General features: G+C 44.9%; 2 protein-coding genes across 4 annotated transcripts in view; one reads left to right on the forward strand and one right to left on the reverse strand.

The window, feature by feature from the left end:
- Nucleotides 1-5,085, forward strand: part of lmbr1 (limb development membrane protein 1) — a 58,003-nt gene extending 52,918 nt beyond the window's left edge. For both annotated transcript variants that reach the window (XM_066688081.1, XM_066688073.1), the window contains 2 exons: nt 708-869; nt 1,196-5,085. In XM_066688081.1, coding sequence (XP_066544178.1) covers nt 708-869; nt 1,196-1,284 — 251 coding nt within the window. In that variant the 3' untranslated portion in view covers nt 1,285-5,085. The remainder of the gene's footprint in view (nt 1-707; nt 870-1,195) is intronic.
- Nucleotides 5,086-5,698: 613 nt separating this feature from the next.
- Nucleotides 5,699-17,003, reverse strand: rnf32 (ring finger protein 32). Of its 2 annotated transcripts, none has more exons than XM_066688107.1 (8): nt 16,443-17,003; nt 14,312-14,579; nt 13,620-13,762; nt 12,335-12,367; nt 12,090-12,214; nt 11,259-11,367; nt 7,176-7,343; nt 5,699-6,078 (listed from the first exon to the last, which is right to left on the reverse strand). In XM_066688107.1, the coding sequence occupies exons 1-8, from the start codon at nt 16,491-16,493 to the stop codon at nt 5,863-5,865; spliced, it is 1,113 nt and encodes a 370-aa protein (XP_066544204.1). In that variant the 5' UTR covers nt 16,494-17,003; the 3' UTR covers nt 5,699-5,862. The 2 variants fall into 2 exon arrangements, with proteins under 2 accessions (XP_066544204.1, XP_066544194.1); XM_066688097.1 differs by having other exon boundaries at nt 14,312-14,582.
- Between the last annotated feature and the right edge of the window lie 457 nt (nt 17,004-17,460).

Genomic DNA, 17,460 nt, shown 5'->3' on the forward strand with positions numbered 1-17,460 from the left:
TTTTTGCCTTTTGAAAACTGATGAAGTGAATAGACATGTGCCAAATGATAGAAGTCCACAGCTGTATTCTGATGATGTGGTATTGTTCAGGTGACCTAGGTAAATAATGACTTTGTTCGTGGTAGTCAACACGTTTAAATATATATATATATAAAATGAAGGATAAAGGTCAAAGTTAATTTGTTCTTCCCACGTGTATTTAGAGAAGGCAGGCAACTCCTTTGTGTTTTCCAGTGGTTACATTCATCAAATGTGATGTTTGTGTGTGTGTGCATGTGCGTGTGCGAGTATGTTGAAGGCAACTTTTCACCTTGAAATCGTCAGCATTGGGTTTCAATTCAATATGGAAACTGTGTGTGTTTTTTGTTGCTCGTCCATGTGTTTGTTTTTTATTCCCCAAAATATTTTTCTTCAGAAGAATTCCCTAATTAGCCCATTCATCACAAGTGCCTCTGTGGAGATTGAAAAGGATTTCGATTGCATAGCCTCTGCAGTTTCATCAAGTCAAGCGAGAGGAGCTGCTGTATTTCACACTCCTCTCGCCAGAGAAACTCATTGATTTGGCCTTTTCTCTTCTACTTATTTCCATTTCTGCACATCCGTCAGATCTGGCAGTGGACGTGAATCCGTTTTCCATATTTAGCCACAGACAGATGGACAGACGCATACTTGTGCAAATGATCACTCCACCCTCTCTCTGTCCACAGGCATAACGCGGTTCGATCTCCTGGGGGATTTTGGCAGATTCAACTGGCTGGGCAACTTCTACATCGTCTTGTCCTACAACATGCTGTTTGCGGTGGTGACCACGCTCTGCTTGGTCAGGAAGTTCACCTCTGCAGTTCGAGAGGAGCTTCTGAAGGCCTTGGGTAAGTCTGGAACTGAACCGCAGCACTGTACCGCACCACCACACTCACTCTGATTGTGTTGAAGGTTTCTTGTCTAGGTTTCCAGGGCACTTTTATATTGACGTCCGCCGTGGAGAGTCACACGCGGTGCCTGTGGCAGAGCAGGTGATGATTCATGTCAGACTAGGAGGACACAGTGAAGACGCAAATAAACTTCAGATCTATATGTGGCAGCAGGGAGAGGAAAAAAAAAAAACTCTTTAAAACTTGTTCTGACAAGTCCTGAATGCCAGATGAAAATTGTAAATGATATAGATGCGTTTTTAATGTTTTTTTCCCCCACTCAGGTCTGGATAAGCTACACCTCTCCAACAGCACCGCTGGAGACCCAGACTCGGCCAAGCACTCGGCCAACGGCCATCAGAAAGCGCTGTGAGGAGGAGAGCAGGCCGGCCTGTGAGACGGACGCGGCCGCCCGCTGATGTTCCTCAGCCATCTTCACAGGTACATCCACACCTGGACGGGAACGTGCCAGGACTGACCATGAGCCAAGTGCACATCTGCACACTGCATTCGCCCCTTGCGGACCCCCGCCACGCCGAGGAACCGGCGATGGGGAAAAAAAACATGACAACTCAAAAAAAAAAAAAAAAAAAGGAAAACTATAACGAAAAACTCTACTTCTCGGCATCCAGAGCGTTCTGCACAAACACACGTGAACCACAGCAGCACTGATGGCAAGAGGATGTCTGACACGGTTCCAGGCCCGGCCTCGCCCACGGGCCGCAGCTCTATTTCAGAGGAGATCTATTTTTTTTTTTTTTTTTTTCTCTTTTTGAAATGAATGTGCTAAGATCAGTATATATGTGTGTATGTGTATATATATATATATATATATATTATTATTTTTTATTTAATTTTTTCTATCGCTGTTCTTTTCTCGTGTGTTGGCTTTGCAGGCTAGTCTCTGCTGGAGAGAAACTGCATAACATGACAGAGGTTTAAGGTAGCAACTCTTAACATCTACATGTGTGTGGGGGGGGGCAAGGCATTTGCGAATCTGGATCGTGGAGGACATTGTTCTCCTGAGCCTCGATGAGTGAGAGCTCTATTTCCAGGACTCTGTGAAGATGGCAGGGTGTGTGGACTGTGTTGGCTGATATTCCTCCCCACCACAGGCTAGAGAAGTGAGATGTCAGTTGTGACAGTTTCCCTCTCCCACTGAGTCCAGCATTAGACAGTGAACTTAAAGGAGAGAGACAATAGCGAGATTCATTTCATTTGGGCATTTTGGCAAGTTTTGAATGATTTAATGGCAGCTTAAAAAAAAAAAAAAACTGAAATCCAACAGAACCACTGTGTGACTCAATGCCAGTGCTGAGGTTCGTGTCGTACAATGTGACCAGTGAGTCCTGGATCTGAACTCCACTGATCTGTGAAGCCAGCTGGGCCCAGTGAGACCGCATTCATGCCAGTGTGGTTTGATATTCTCTGCTCTGCAGTGCTGTGGAAGCCCATGTGAGCCATCACAGCCGTGCCAGGGAGGGTCTCGGGCTGAGGTCCCTCCTGCTCATTTACCTGGGTTCAGTGTGCCAGAGTGGTTTATTCCCCCCGCTTTCAGACATCTCTCTGCTCTGCTGTGACCCTGTGAGTGGCCACTGTGGGTGGCGTTGAGCAGCCGTGTCTTGCACTGGACTTCCTGCTCTGGACCCTGTGTGCTGTACTGTGACCGAGGCTTCGCAGGCCTGTTGACTGTGACGACCCGGGTTTTATTTCATGGCACAGTAGAGTGAAGCACAGTGAATGTGACCTGATGGTACGACCCTAGTCGGTGAGAGGTGGGGTGTGGAGCTAATACTGAGTAATACCGTCAAGTCCCAATCAGCTGACTGGAAAAGCCACTTGTTGGGCAATGGGGACTTTTCTCCTGGCAAAATATTGCTGATCCATGTGAGAGTACTGGAGGTTTTTCTTGGCTTTTTCTTTATTTATTAATTTAGTTTTTTTAATTTGCTTTGCTGTAAACCGTTATAAGTCGGGCTGTCTGTACCATCTGGGCTTGTGCAGCGCCATCGCTGACCTCTGCACGATGTGAAATCCAGCTGCTCGGATTGGGAGCTCACGGTCACATGATGGCACAAACACCCGGGAATCGCAAAAGAGAATTAATTCAAAGGGCAGGGAGACGGGGTGGCCAGCTAGTTTAAAAAAGCCATTAATTCAATTAGCATGTCATTCCTGACCCTGGCTAGCAATTTTAAACAAACAAATCCGCAAATTATCAGGAGAGTAATTCCACCCCAGGCGCTTCGATAAGACATTGACGGTCTATAAGCTCTCAAACTCTCTCTTAATGCTGTCAAGAAAAAAGCAATTGTAAATAGTCTAGTTTATCAGTGTAGGTGTGTCTGGCCTTTCTATGTTTTGTTGTTTTTTGTATCGTGCAGTTCTCTGTACAGAAGTTTATCCCAATGTAGTTCAGACAATGTTCTTTGTATTTGAAATTTCACCTCTGTATGCCTTATGGGGAGGCCGCAAACATAGTGTGTTTGGTCGAGTTTCTTGTGCTGTGCGTGTGTGTGGGTGTGCGTGTGTCTGGGTTTGTTCGTGTGACCGTGTGCACCTTTTAAAAGAACAGATTCACTGTGAAAGCTTCTGCTTGTTCATCAACAGCCCTGCGAGGCGATCGGCTCTCTCGGACAACTCGTAACACACGGGTCTTAAAGAAGAAACTGGTGGCTTAAAAGATACTCCAATGTGAACATGAAGCCCTTGTATTTGACAGGGGATGCCTGTAGAAACCCTCTCTCTATACAGGGAAAGAAGCTCACGTCTTGAGGCATTACGACGCCAAGGTTTGAAATCAGCAATTGATTGGCAAACGCACAGCTCTGTGGTCTTATTGTGCAACGTTAGGAGTTTGACCATTTGATTTGTCTGCATCACATAAACAACCACAACAACAAAACACTACATTTTTTTTTTTAATCTAAATTCACTTGGGAAGAATTGTATTCTGTTTTAGGAGAATGTGAAGCGTCTACAAATTTGTAAGGTGTTAGAATCCAGTCTTCTGTCCGGCCTCTGTGCACAAATAACCGACTTTTTATTTGTACACAATGATAAAGGTAACTGTGTCCTTTAATCCAACCTCCTCAATTATTTCAGTGTCAATTTTATCATCGACAAAGGACAAGTGTTTATAGAGCAAAACAGCAGCTGTAAATGGGCCACTGCAAAGTATGGGTTTTGGACAGTTATGGTATAAAAACTAAACTAAATAAACTAAATGCAGTTCCCTCCTCTATTTACTACTCCTACAAGCAGACTTTCTGTACCCAGTTTCTTACTCTATAAGTAAAACATTATCATTAGAAGTAATTTGTATATTTACAGTCCTATATCAAGGTTTATGATCTGGTTCAAGTCTTTATCTGTATGATTACCATAATAGTTGTCCCTATTGCTGTCCGTGTGTTGTCCATGCACAATTGTCGGATCCGTTTTCATGCCGTGCTTTGTTCTGGCTCCACACTTTTTGTAGCGCAGTTTGTGGATGCAATCAAATCTGTCTCTCGACAACACGCACCCCCAGAGCCGCTCATCTGGCCAAGAGATACTGTGAAAGAATAGCATTGACCAAAACCGGCTCACTTCATCGCTTCAGGAACGGCCTCGTCGCTCGTTGGGCACTTTTTCAGTTTTTTCCTGTCGCAATCCGCAACGCAAATTTGGTGCAGCTGTGCGTCAAGAGTGTGTGTAGTGTCCGGGTTTGTGTGCTGTTAATCTGTAATCAAAATAAATTTGTGTGGCGTTCCCTGTGTTCTGCGATGTCCTACACAGGGCGCACAATGACATCCGCAGCAGCAGATGTGTTTTGTGATCTTCGTCGAGAGCACACAGACAATCTCTCTGTCTCCGTGTCTCGCTCAGCTCCAGGAGGGACAGAAGGCCAGCCCTGTTCCACACCCAGGAGCAGTTTTGGTTGCCTTACAGTATTTTGAACACGATATGATTGAGGTTGTGGAACAGCCTGTTTTAGAGCAGCTGTTGGTGTTTGTTTGTGCAAAGTATGTGAATGTCATTTTTTGTTTTATTATAATCATTTATTAGTTGCTCTGTCTGTTCATGTAGTTCTACCATTTGTTCATTTTGTCTTTTTTCCAAATGGATCATACATGTTCTTAGTTTACATTGTTTACTTTCAGTTTACAATAAAATTGGTGACTTGTGGAAATGCTCTGGTTGTTTTTTCGAAGTGCAGTTGACTGGGAAGTGTGTGTGTGTATATGTGCGTGTGTGTGTAGCCAATATCTTCCATATGGATATCGGTGTGTTCATGAGACTATGCCCTGGATTGTGTACATTCAGACAATAGGCACTACTAGTTACTGTCACACGATCCCGTGATATTGTCTTCCATGGAAAATGATTTGAGCTTTAAGCTGGGCTAGGTAGCCAGTGTAGTTGTGTAGATTGCATTCACTTCAGTGACCACTCTCTCTCACTCACACACACACACACACACACACACACACACACACACACACACACACACACACACACACACGCACGCACTCACTGATTGGAGATTTATAGTTGTGTCAACACCTCCAGAGGTGCTCTGTTTGCTGTTGCTCATTCCCACAGCCCTGAGCCTGGAGACGCGGCACTGGTAACTCTGGAGTCTGGCATCTCAGAGGCAACGTGACTGTGAAAGGAAGGGCTGTTACCAGCTGCAAGAATGTGCCTATCAGAGGGGTCTCACACACACACACACACACACATTCACCAACTTGGTATAACTCCCAGGTTTGAAGATGAGGTCAAATAAACACTGCAGTCAGACATTCCATATCTCACAATTTTATTATATCCCCTTTACTTCCACTGTTTTGCTACTCTGAACCTTGCAACAACAGCAGCAGCTACACAAGATCACTGGGCAGACCCCTCTCTCTGGACGATCACTGCACTCGCTCTCCCTACAGTGTTCAGTGCCGATCTCTTGGGCTCAAAGCACTCTCTTTTGATACGGTGATCGGCACAAGGGGCAGCCAGGTTCCTCCTCCAGGCAGAAGAGTTCAAAGGCCTCCAGGCAGGCCAGGTGGAACAGGTGGGAGCAGGAGAGCAGCACGGCTGTCCGTGGGGCGAGGCCGGCCTCTCCGAGGCTGGGACCGCACAGCGGGGTGAGGCAGATGGGACAGTCGTGGGTGTCTCGCTGGAACGCCTGAAGACACGGTAAGAAAAGGAACCGCTGTAAATGGTGCAATAAGGGCCCCGCAGAGAAGTGTGTGGCCCCACAGTGTGAACATGCCATGAGTTCAGGGCCCTTGTTTTTGTACCCGTCACTTGCTAAACAATTAAAGAGGGAATGGCTGGGACAACTGAAACAACTATCTGGCAAAGTGGAAGAGCGTAACTTGTGATTTGTTGCGATTTATGGTTTCATTAGTTCTGAACACAAGTGTGTGTGAGAGAGAGTACTTCCTAGATCTGCTTTAGTGGGGCAGAGAAATGTAAACACAAAATGTTGTATAACCTTCTTTGAACAAATGCAGATGTTTGTGATGGATTATTTGTGGAAGCGCTACATGAATTCAGAAGAAACGTATCATAGAAGCCCAGTGCAGTGTGAGCTGCGTGGAAAGGCCGATGTGCCAGGGAGGATGCTGTTGAGACACGGTGTTTATGGTAAATATTGTGAGGTACCAGGCACCTACAGCAAATCAATCATTAACTCGTGGGAGGCAGCGTCTTTCATCCCAACACTGGCTGGCCTGTTTGATAGTGAGATGTTTGCTAATGAGGTTTGTAACATTTATGGTGTTTACCTTCTTGTGAACTGTCTTTGGTAAACAGCTCTGGTCCCAGAGCCCTAGACAAGCTTGTGTAATGGCTGCCCTGAACATGACCTTTCCAGGGCAGATAACTAAGGGCATTGTTTTGCACTGTGTGTGTGTGATGCTCTTGGAGGGTGTGAAAGAGACAGACTTGTGTATAACAATGGGCCACAGTCAGCTTCCTCTGCCTGCTGTAGAAAAGTGTGCTGCTTAAATAAGCAGTGTGAATTTGGGCAGTGTGTAGCAGCAGAATTTGTGTATTGAAAGCATGTATTGTTCGAGGCTTCTTCTCTTAAGGCTTAATATTCCTCGGTTCGGCACTGTACAGTCGGCACAACAGCTCTGTGTCTCTGACCGGCTCTGACCAGGTTCTTTTGAGGTTACAACTGAAAACTCAAATGGGACAAACAAACAAGAACATCTTCATGTCTTACAGGCCTTTCTGGGTACTATACGAAGTTGAGAAGTGAAACTATTCCCGTACCTTTGCCTGTATTTTCTCCCACTCTTCTTTGGGAAGCCCCGAGGCATGCTGGGAATCTAGCTGGCAGAGCACACGTCTGCTTGACACCACAGAGGCATCGATTCCACTGAGGAACTCCTCCACATCGGTGTTGCATGACTGGACCAACCTGTCATTGAGCTCCCGGAGCTGAAAGGCAATCGCTCAGGTGATGAGACTTCTGCTAGACGAGCTGCCTGCTCCAAAAATCCCTTCCTTTGCATTTATATCAATGTGGGCAACATGGGATGAATCAGAAAAACAAAACAACATGTTTTTATGGATCTACACTAAGTGTGCAAAACATGAGGAACACCTTCCTAGTATGGAGTTGCCCCCCCCCAGAACAGCCTCGATGCAGTATTGCAATGTTGACACGTGGCCTGATGGAGGCATGAACTCATGATACACACAGGAAACTGTTGAGTGTGAGAAACCCAGCAGCGTTGCAGCTCTTGACACTCAAACCAGCGTGCCTGGCACCTACTACCACACCCCCTTCAGAGGCACTTCAATCTCGTCTTGCCCATTTACCCTCTGAATGGCACACAAACACAATCCACGTCTCAAATTTGTCAAGGCTTAAAAGTCCTTCTCTAACCCGTCTCCTCCCTTTCCCCTACACTGATTGAAGTGGATTGAACAGGTGACATCAATCAGAGATCAGAGCTTCACCTAGATTCACCTCGTCAGTCCGGTTCATGGAGAGAGAAGGTGTACACAAATATTCTCTGAATATTCATGTCACTGTCATTTTTCTCTTGCTGCATGATGCTTCAGATATATTGACTGCATCTCTTTCAGCCTGTCCATCAACTGCTCAAATCCCCTTTCGAAGGATCACACACAGCCTGCCTGACACAACGACAGCCATTTCATGCAGCGAGGAGAAACTCCTCACCGATACTGATGGGCTATCTGGCTGTGATCTTTCCTCTTCAGATATGAAAATACTACAACTTTCCATCCTTGTGCAATAGATGCTTATCATCATACACAAGACTGTAGAAGTGAAGTAGGTCCCGTATTTGACTGTTAAAATGTTCTCTGCGTTAGTATCAACGGGTCTCAATATCTTCTCAAAGCTGGAAGTTGTAGGCTGGGCCCAGAATGATTGGTTGACTGCGGCCTATTGGAGCTACTTCATTGCTTTATAGGACAGCTACCTTCAACGGCAGCCCACACGGAGAAATGCAGAGAGCGCAAAACAAAGCGCCCAGGAAGAGCCCCGCGTTCGGTCAGCTCTCCGTGACATCGTGAGTGGTTTACAGCTCGAGTTTTATCGCTAATTAAACAACCGTTAAACAATGAAATTACGCGATACAGACAACTTCTACCTAAGAAGACCTGTCCAAACAAAAGTGCCGGGAGGTGAACTTTGCCCAGACACCTGGAGTCTTTCCCACACCATCCATCTTGATGTCAGCAAATTGCTTACTAATGTGTTGACTTATCGTAGGGGCCTCAGAAGTTTAAAATGAAAATGAGAAGGCAGGTATCTATGCTGTATAGGCGCAATTGAAACCGGCTGATAAGCTTTAACTGGTTTAATATCCTCTCTGAATCTGGCAGCCAGAGAACAACACAGAGACAAGACAGAGGAAGCCCAGGCCGGAGCAAAAACCTCTCCAAGACATTCTTACTCTGTGGTGGTTGTTTTTGCAAGATCTAAACACATTAAAACCACAAGAGTTGAGTGATTATGTGCCAACAGACCATTCATTTATTTTATTTTATCATTATGATTATTTTTTACCAACAGGTCTGTATTTTCTCCTTGAAAAGCACTCTTCCTGTGCTGGGTACATTGCTCAGACTGAACGGGTTTTAATGGATGCAATAAATGACTGGGCTGCTCTTTATGAGAAATGCAAGCAAGCAGAGTTTACAGATAAAGATCAAAGCACCCAAAAAAAGAAAAAAAAACAACAAAATGGTACGACTGAGGCGAAGAGGAGGACACGTCCCCTTCTGCACACATCATTAGCATAACCAGCTTTAGAGGGCCGATTTCGGACTCGTTTGATCTGAATTGTTAAGGCACTCTAACAGATTAATGGGCAGCACAAAAAAGGAGAGAGAGAGAGAGCAAGAGAATACTGCATCATCCTCAGCCTATTCAGGTCGCTGTAGGTGTGGCTGGCCGTCTGGTGTGGCTGCTGCGGCTTACGCTGACTAAAAGCATCTGCAACCGTGGGCTTAAGTTAAAAACCCTCAGGATGGTCAAATGGAAAATAAATACATAAATACAAATGCAAGGCAGTAATCCCTCTGTGGTGATACCTTGTGATTCTGCACCTTCACTGTGAGATGGGGACACCTGCGCGAGGGCTGGACGGGGGCAGTTTTCCATGAACGTTCCTCAACTCTCAGGGATGTCATGAAAGTTGTCATGAAAGATCCTGGAGGGAAGCTGCACAGGGCTGGAGGTGTCTGCTCTTTGTTCACTAGGGGGCAATCTTCCCATTCACTGCCAGCCTCTGCCCCCCAGACAGAGGGTCTCTGAGCTGCAGGTTGGGCTTCAGTGATGACAGGGCTGTCTGTGTCTCCTGCTCAGCACCCGTCCTGCAGGCTCCTGGGCAGTGAGTGCCGGGGAATTGAGAACGATCCCGCTGTCTGGTTCAATAACACGAGTCCCGACCCTCTCTTACCAAACCCACGCTCGGCCCACTGTCCTCCCTGCGCCTCCCTGGGGACCCATTCAAATGAAAGTATTTTTTAAAGGAGGCTGGGCAAACAGCCGCTCTTTGTGTTTTCACTGGAATGCACTTGCTGTTTGACTAAAACACACAGATCGTAATTAGTTTACCAACAGTTGACGTTCACACGGCATCAAAGAGCGGCCTGCTATCACAGCCCTATCAGTCCTTCCCCTGTCACCGGCACGTCAGCGGCCAGGGCTGCTCTGTGTCCCAGTGTGCCCAGTGTGCGGACGCAGGCCATGGAAATCAGTGAGACGCGAGTCCAAGGCGCTTTCCCAGCCCCCTGTCTTAACTCTGCTCATGCCAGTCTAACCAAAGTACTGTTTTGTTCACTAGGTATGATTCGGTATCCAAAAAAAACACTGACACGTCACTGATCAATAAGAATAGTGCTGAGCAATGTTTAGTTTAGTTTATTAAACTACACAATCCGCCAACAAACGAGGGCTGTGAATTCTGTCCACTGAAACTACATTCTTGAGGCAGAAGCCCTTTAAAGAAAATATATATTTAAGAAGCTGTTTACCAATTTACAAAAAAAGACGAATCAGGTCCACTGAATTCACAGGCAGGTGCAGAACCAGAGCTGCTGAAAGAAACAGAAAAGCTGCAGAACGTAACAAATAGCTCCACCGCCTTACTAATGAAACAATAACTGTTATTTAAGTAACCGCTGCTTTGATTATTGTTATTTTGTGCCTCTGCACTCACCTTCTAAGAATGAACTATAGGCAATAATGTCCCCAGCATGTGGCTTTGCTTTCATAATTCGCTGTCACTCATTTTAGGCATTTATTTTCTGTCGATGCACTTCAATTCAAGTCAGTACAGACAGTGCTGGGTTGGAGGGGAACTGTACACACATGCACATACACACACAAGCATAGATACATGTATATATATTGACAGATTGACTGATAGAGAGATCCATTCTTGCTCAGAGCATCAGTCCCTTTCTGAACAGAAGCAATGCTTAAAGTATCTATTATTTTTAGTGCCATGCAAAACTTTATTTTCTCATTCCTGTGGGCTTAAGCAAATCAGCTCTCTTAACTGCAGTATCAATCCTCTCAGGGAGATTAGAGCATCGATAACAGATTGACACATTTGCATGTCGGATATGGAACGCAAGATCGGGGCCAGATTCTCAGATTCTGTCCCTAATCTCAGGCCCGTGTGACTCACACAGACTGCATCTCTTCAGGTGGACTTTTACATCCTGTCCAAAAATCACTAATGAATTTGCATCTTGTCACATCTGGAGACATATTTGAAACCAGGAAGGAAAAAAAATAAAATAACGTCTTAAATGTAAAAAAGCACAAATTCCAGAGTGTGCTCTTGATATTTGAAGGTGCATTACCTTATCTTCAAAAAACGTCCTCCTCAGTGCTGCGTCTCGAGGTGGGACCGTCTTCCGTAAATGCCGGTACCACTTCCGCACGATGTAGCCCCGCCAGCAAGCCTGGATTCTGAGACCAATCAATTGAGGAAGACAGAAACGCTCTTCAATCACTTGAAAAACGACCAACCAGGTCAAAAAAGGCCAAACACATCCGACTCTTTAGTTCTAGAGTTCCCACAGTGGAACACACTGATGTATCCAGTTCCAATAATACTGCTCTCTATCGTTGTAATTGTACAGATATCTGCTCTAGAATGGTGAAGTACAGGTAACTGGTGTTGCTCAAGGTAATATAAGCCATGGCAGGGCTCTTAAACCTCAGAAGCTCCTGGAAGACGCTGCTGTGGGGACGGACAAGCCTCCTGGGCAAGGGCTCAGGTCGAGATGTGTTGAGTGCATCTGCAAAATAACTTTAGTCTCCTTTTAGGCCCTGTTTGCTCGTCCGCACAAACATCTTCCTCACTCTGAGACTGCACTTTCATGGCACTCAAGACAAAGAACAAACCATGCCAGATGAGTATAAACCAGACTTCGAAATATCTCAGTGCCATGTAAATGGTTGTGCCCGTCCCACCTCGCCCACACAAGCCATATTTGCCTGCCTGCCTAGAGCGCCCAGCGTGCGAGAAGGTGGCCGACGCACTTGAACACAGATCTGATGCATCACACAACGTGATCGAGGGGAGCTCCTGTTTAACCGACAGCGTAAATGCCCACGTGGGCTGCCATCACCACTCGGAAAGTCTGGAGGGAATGAGGGATGTACAGTGAGCCCCCACATATAATTACCTGGCCGCGCACTTCCCTCTGTAGAGACACGCCCCGTCATGAATGACTCTGGTCTCATACTGCTGCTTCCTGCACATGGGACAGCTCTTCTGCCCCGAAAACCGCTCGAATGCCTGTAGACAAACCTGCACAAGGGAATCCCCTGCTCTGAGTGTTTTTGGAAAGACTGTCTGCCACTCTGGGTCTTTCTTGTTGTGTTTTTGTGGCAGAGAAGCTGTTGAACACGGCACGCTCAGACGACTTACCCTGTGAAAGACATGGGAGCAGGACAGTAGGACCTGAAACAAAAATAAATCGAGAGATGAATTAATAATTGAATAAGGACAACAGGATTTGGCATTGTTTGGAACCGTTGCTTTTCTTTTTCCTGTTTTTATTTGTATTGAATGTCTTTCACACTGGAATTCGCATTGGAAAGACCACGGCCTCCCGCCGGGCAAGGTGCGAGCAGACGCCGTACTCGGCCCTGTCTACCTGGGTGTGATGCTCTTTCTGTCTGATGAAGATTAACAGACAGTCATACAGCTGGTGCAGAGAGCTTGGGGGGGGGCGGCTGGGGGGCTGCATTGATTTCTCATTGTTTTTGGCCCGAAACCACATCCTCCACCACCGAGGAAAAAAGGCCCCCCACCGGGTGCAATCTATATCTCAGAAACTAGGCAAGTCATTAGTCTGAAGTCAGTTTCACTCTGCCCCCGCACTCAAGGCACGAATCAAAGTCGAAAATGGTTTACTGATGTGCCGAAGGGAAATAAATAATAAGGCTACATATATTGGTGAGCGTCTGGAAATGTCAGAGAGCAGAGCCAGTGAGTTACTTTGTTAAAATGCATCTTTATTTTCACTTACAGACAGATGCATTGATGGGGGATCCACAGAAGGACTGGAAGCCCCAAAACACGCTGCGTTCGATTATCATATCAGCATTCTTTAGAATCACCCCTAAGATCATTCAAAACCCTGACAAATGTGACTTTATTTCTATAAAAAACACAGGCCTTAGTATTGTACTTTCCCTTTCACCTTTTAGTGTGTAATAATATATATATAATTACATCTTCAGTTCCGAATCCCACCTGCTCTGTGTCAGGCCAGTTCTGGATCCTGCCTATAAAAATATATATATCCGTCTGTCAGTAACACAACACATCCTTTAGACACGTCTGTTTGTTTCAGCTGGACAAAGTTGCCGTCCTCAGACTTGATGTCACCCTGTTCAGTTTGAGTTTCACACACAGTGACTAAACAAGAAAACTCTCTCTGTCATGTGGAGTTTTGTGAAAAAAATCCTTCAGTAACCTGTTCTTCCCTTTCAGGGCCGCAGGTTTAAAACCGGTGCCGGCAGGTGTAACAATTCATTCAGAGCTTCTTCATGGCCAAGCTGAGTTGTTGCTGAGTCACCTTGACCGGCCGTGCCCTCCAGCTGCCCACTAATTAAACTAACCCCCATGGGACAGCTGCCTTCAGCACGACCCAGAGCGGCAGCGCACAGCGCGGTCTAAACCTGCGCCTCGCCTGGACCAGCGGTACCTGCGACTGCAACCGGAACTCCTCCCTGCAGATGGCACAGGGCTGTGCCGAGTCCCCCTGCTGGACCGACCTGTCCTTGACCAGCTCCCACTGGTCGGCGCTCAGGGGCTCCGCGGGAGCTTCCACCAGACCGAGCTTCTGGGCTGAAAGGCATGGCAGATTATGAATAATCGTTAACCAGGTACCTTGATCCAATGTGAGAGATACGCTGCTATCACAGCCCAATCAGTCCTTCCCCTGTCACCAGCACCAATACGATGCACTACATACACACATGAGCTGCTCTTATAACCGCTGCACCTTTTGGTTTTTAATGCAAACACACATTCATTAACTCGCTCTTTCTGTGTTTTCTGGCTCGTTTAAATACTGGACACAGCCCCAGACATGACCCTGAGCCTGCCTTCGACACAGCATATGTAGCCTACTACTTTGAACTATTAAATTAAAATAAAAAAAACTTGAATTTGAGGAATGCGCGCTGATATCATAACTTGGCACCATACAGTGTCTTCACTCTTTTTTCTCCCTTTCCGAGTCATATAAACGTGAGTCGATCTGAATAGCAAGCATGCTGTGACAGACACTAGTAAGGTACTTGGCTGAGGACCTATCAATTCACTTTTTGTTTTAGATTACGTATTAATAAATGAATGAAACGTAGTGACTGTCAGGTGAGGAATGCTGCTTACCTAATGTCATAGCTGGAGGCCTTGGATCCAGCACATACTCCCTCATCTCTTCCCCATCGCACGCCGGTGGTGCTCTGTGCCTGATCCCAGTATTTCCAGGCGCTTTCTCATGGCACTTATCGGTGCAGGTTCCCTGCCTGTTATGGCATCTCCACTTCACCGGCTCAGGCAGTGGCAGTCTGTGCAGCTGGAGGCTCCTAGACATGTGGTCTTGCAAAGCCGCGGCCACGACTGTCCACTGCCTGCTGTCTGGCTTGCGACCGGTGCCCTGCTAGGAAACAGACAAATGCCAATGTCATGCGCACCTTTCTGTGTCAAATTGTAAATTATTTGATTCTATAGAAATAAATATATTAATCAATCAATTAATTAATTAAAATGTTTACTACTTTAATACTTGATTTACTATTTTACTTTACTATTTAATACTTAATTTAAAAAGTGTTAGTTATTTAATCTACTTACTGGTGAATTACAAAAACTTTATTTATATATATATATATATATATATATATATATATATGAGAGAGAGAGATTGATTTAATGTATTTATTTTTATCAGATTTTTAAGTTTTGAGTTTAAAACACATTTATATTAACACTAGTTCCATTTAAAAAAAAATTAACACCTTAGTTAATTCTTTATGAATGTGGCACAATATATTTTTCCCAGTTATGCCATAAGTGTACATTTCCTCTTCTTTGTTTTGTCTAGTACATTTTGTGTTACTTAACCAGCTGTGTATCCTAAGGCATTATGTTGCTTCATGGCATGAAACATATGAGCTAGTAGAACAGTAGAAAAAGTATCAATTATTAGGCTTCTCTTATCCCCTAGCTGATAGCAACCTCTGATAAATATACATTCACCTAAAGGATTATTAGGAACACCTGTTCAATTTCTCATTAATGCAATTATCTAACCAACCAATCACATGGCAGTTGCTTCAATGCATTTAGGGGTGTGGTCCTGGTCAAGACAATCTCCTGAACTCCAAACTGAATGTCCGAATGGGAAAGAAAGGTGATTTAAGCAATTTTGAGCGTGGCATGGTTGTTGGTGCCAGACGGGCCGGTCTGAGTATTTCACAATCTGCTCAGTTACTGGGATTTTCACGCACAACCATTTCTAGGGTTTACAAAGAATGGTGTGAAAAGGGAAAAACATCCAGTATGCGGCAGTCCTGTGGGCGAAAATGCCTTGTTGATGCTAGAGGTCAGAGGAGAATGGGCCGACTGATTCAAGCTGATAGAAGAGCAACTTTGACTGAAATAACCACTCGTTACAACCGAGGTATGCAGCAAAGCATCTGTGAAGCCACAACACGTACAACCTTGAGGCGGATGGGCTACAACAGCAGAAGACCCCACCGGGTACCACTCATCTCCACTACAAATAGGAAAAAGAGGCTACAATTTGCACAAGCTCACCAAAATTGGACAGTTGAAGACTGGAAAAATGTTGCCTGGTCTGATGAGTCTGGATTTCTGTTGAGACATTCAGATGGTAGAGTCAGAATTTGGCGTAAACAGAATGAGAACATGGATCCATCATGCCTTGTTACCACTGTGCAGGCTGGTGGTGGTGGTGTAATGGTGTGGGGGATGTTTTCTTGGCACACTTTAGGCCCCTTAGTGCCAACTGGGCATCGTTTAAATGTTACGGCCTACCTGAGCATTGTTTCTGACCATGTCCATCCCTTTATGACCACCATGTACCCATCCTCTGATGGCTACTTCCAGCAGGCTAATGCACCATGTCACAAAGGTCGAATCATTTCAAATTGGTTTCTTGAACATGACAATGAGTTCACTGTACTAAACTGGCCCCCACAGTCACCAGATCTCAACCCAATAGAGCATCTTTGGGATGTGGTGGAACGGGAGCTTCGTGCCCTGGATGTGCATCCCACAAATCTCCATCAACTGCAAGATGCTATCCTATCAATATGGGCCAACATTTCTAAAGAATGCTTTCAGCACCTTGTTGAATCAATGCCACGTAGAATTAAGGCAGTTCTGAAGGCGAAAGGGGGTCAAACACAGTATTAGTATGGTGTTCCTAATAATCCTTTAGGTGAGTGTATATCATCAATGTTTTATACAAATATAGACAAACAAAATTGCATACCTTTGCTGTGGAAAAGCATGAGGTTGACATCTGATGTGATTTGCTGCCCATTCTGTCAACATTTAAGGGCACAAAATGCTTCTTGGGGAGAGAAAAACGATAATGAAGCCAATAAAACAACAACTACAGGAATTAGAAAAGTATTCATGTTCCATCGATTTTAAAAATTATTTGTCAATAAGCCAGACAGGAATTTGTGTGCAAATGAATACTTAAAACACAATATCTTGGTGCTGAGACATGTTTCTGTATTTCATTTAGCATTGGATCATTTTCTGACTATTATCTTAAATTGTGTGCCATGCCTGTCTCTGCTCCACCTGGGAAATGACAAAGGAACAAACGCCTAGTCAGTTAAAATCAAATCATTGAACTCATCCTCACTGACAGGATGAAGCGACACTCACTCTAGGTCTCCAGGTTCAACTCTGGAATAACATAATCATAAGAGAATAATAATGATAAAGATCATAATATTAAAGTCTAAATCTCAAAAAGACACTAAATGATTTCAGTTGTAGGTATAAAACAATTGAAGATGAAAGAAGTGGTCTCATATCGGTTTTACTCTTGACACACCCTGCACTAGGACATGACCATGTTATTATTATTATTATTATTATTATTATTATTATTATTATTATTATTATTACCCTTATCCAGGGTGACTTACAACATAAGTGCAAAACAAAGTGCAAAAATACAGTTAAGTACACCTCATGTTCATCTCAAACACATTTTCAGGACCCCAGATCTCTGGTCTCTGAACAGATTTGTCACAATGTGGAGACAAACGGCAGACGCATTAGGTCCCCTGACAAGCACGTACTCTCCTCCTCAGAGCTGTTACTCATGGCAGACTTGTTCCTCCACCATGTGACCTCCATCACATCCACTACTGAGCATCTCTCTGAATATTCAGTCACTTCTCAGGCTTTCATTAGTCACCCCCCCACCCCAAACTCTCAGAACTACTGTTTTGTACCTCAAGTTTGGATAATGCAGTGGCACACAGGTA

Source organism: Amia ocellicauda, chromosome 2 (assembly GCF_036373705.1).
Source record: "Amia ocellicauda isolate fAmiCal2 chromosome 2, fAmiCal2.hap1, whole genome shotgun sequence".
NCBI lineage: Eukaryota > Metazoa > Chordata > Actinopteri > Amiiformes > Amiidae > Amia > Amia ocellicauda.

Excerpts from the sequence above, each read along its gene's own strand:
- rnf32 (XM_066688097.1), bottom strand. The coding sequence starts at position 16,493 with ATGGGCAGCAAATCACATCAGATGTCAACCTCATGCTTTTCCACAGCA. Across the intron at positions 11,368-12,089 it reads AGAGGGAAGTGCGCGGCCAG|AATCCAGGCTTGCTGGCGGG; the intron begins GTAATTATATGT and ends GATTGGTCTCAG. Across the intron at positions 7,344-11,258 it reads GGACGTTTTTTGAAGATAAG|CTCCGGGAGCTCAATGACAG; the intron begins GTAATGCACCTT and ends ATTGCCTTTCAG.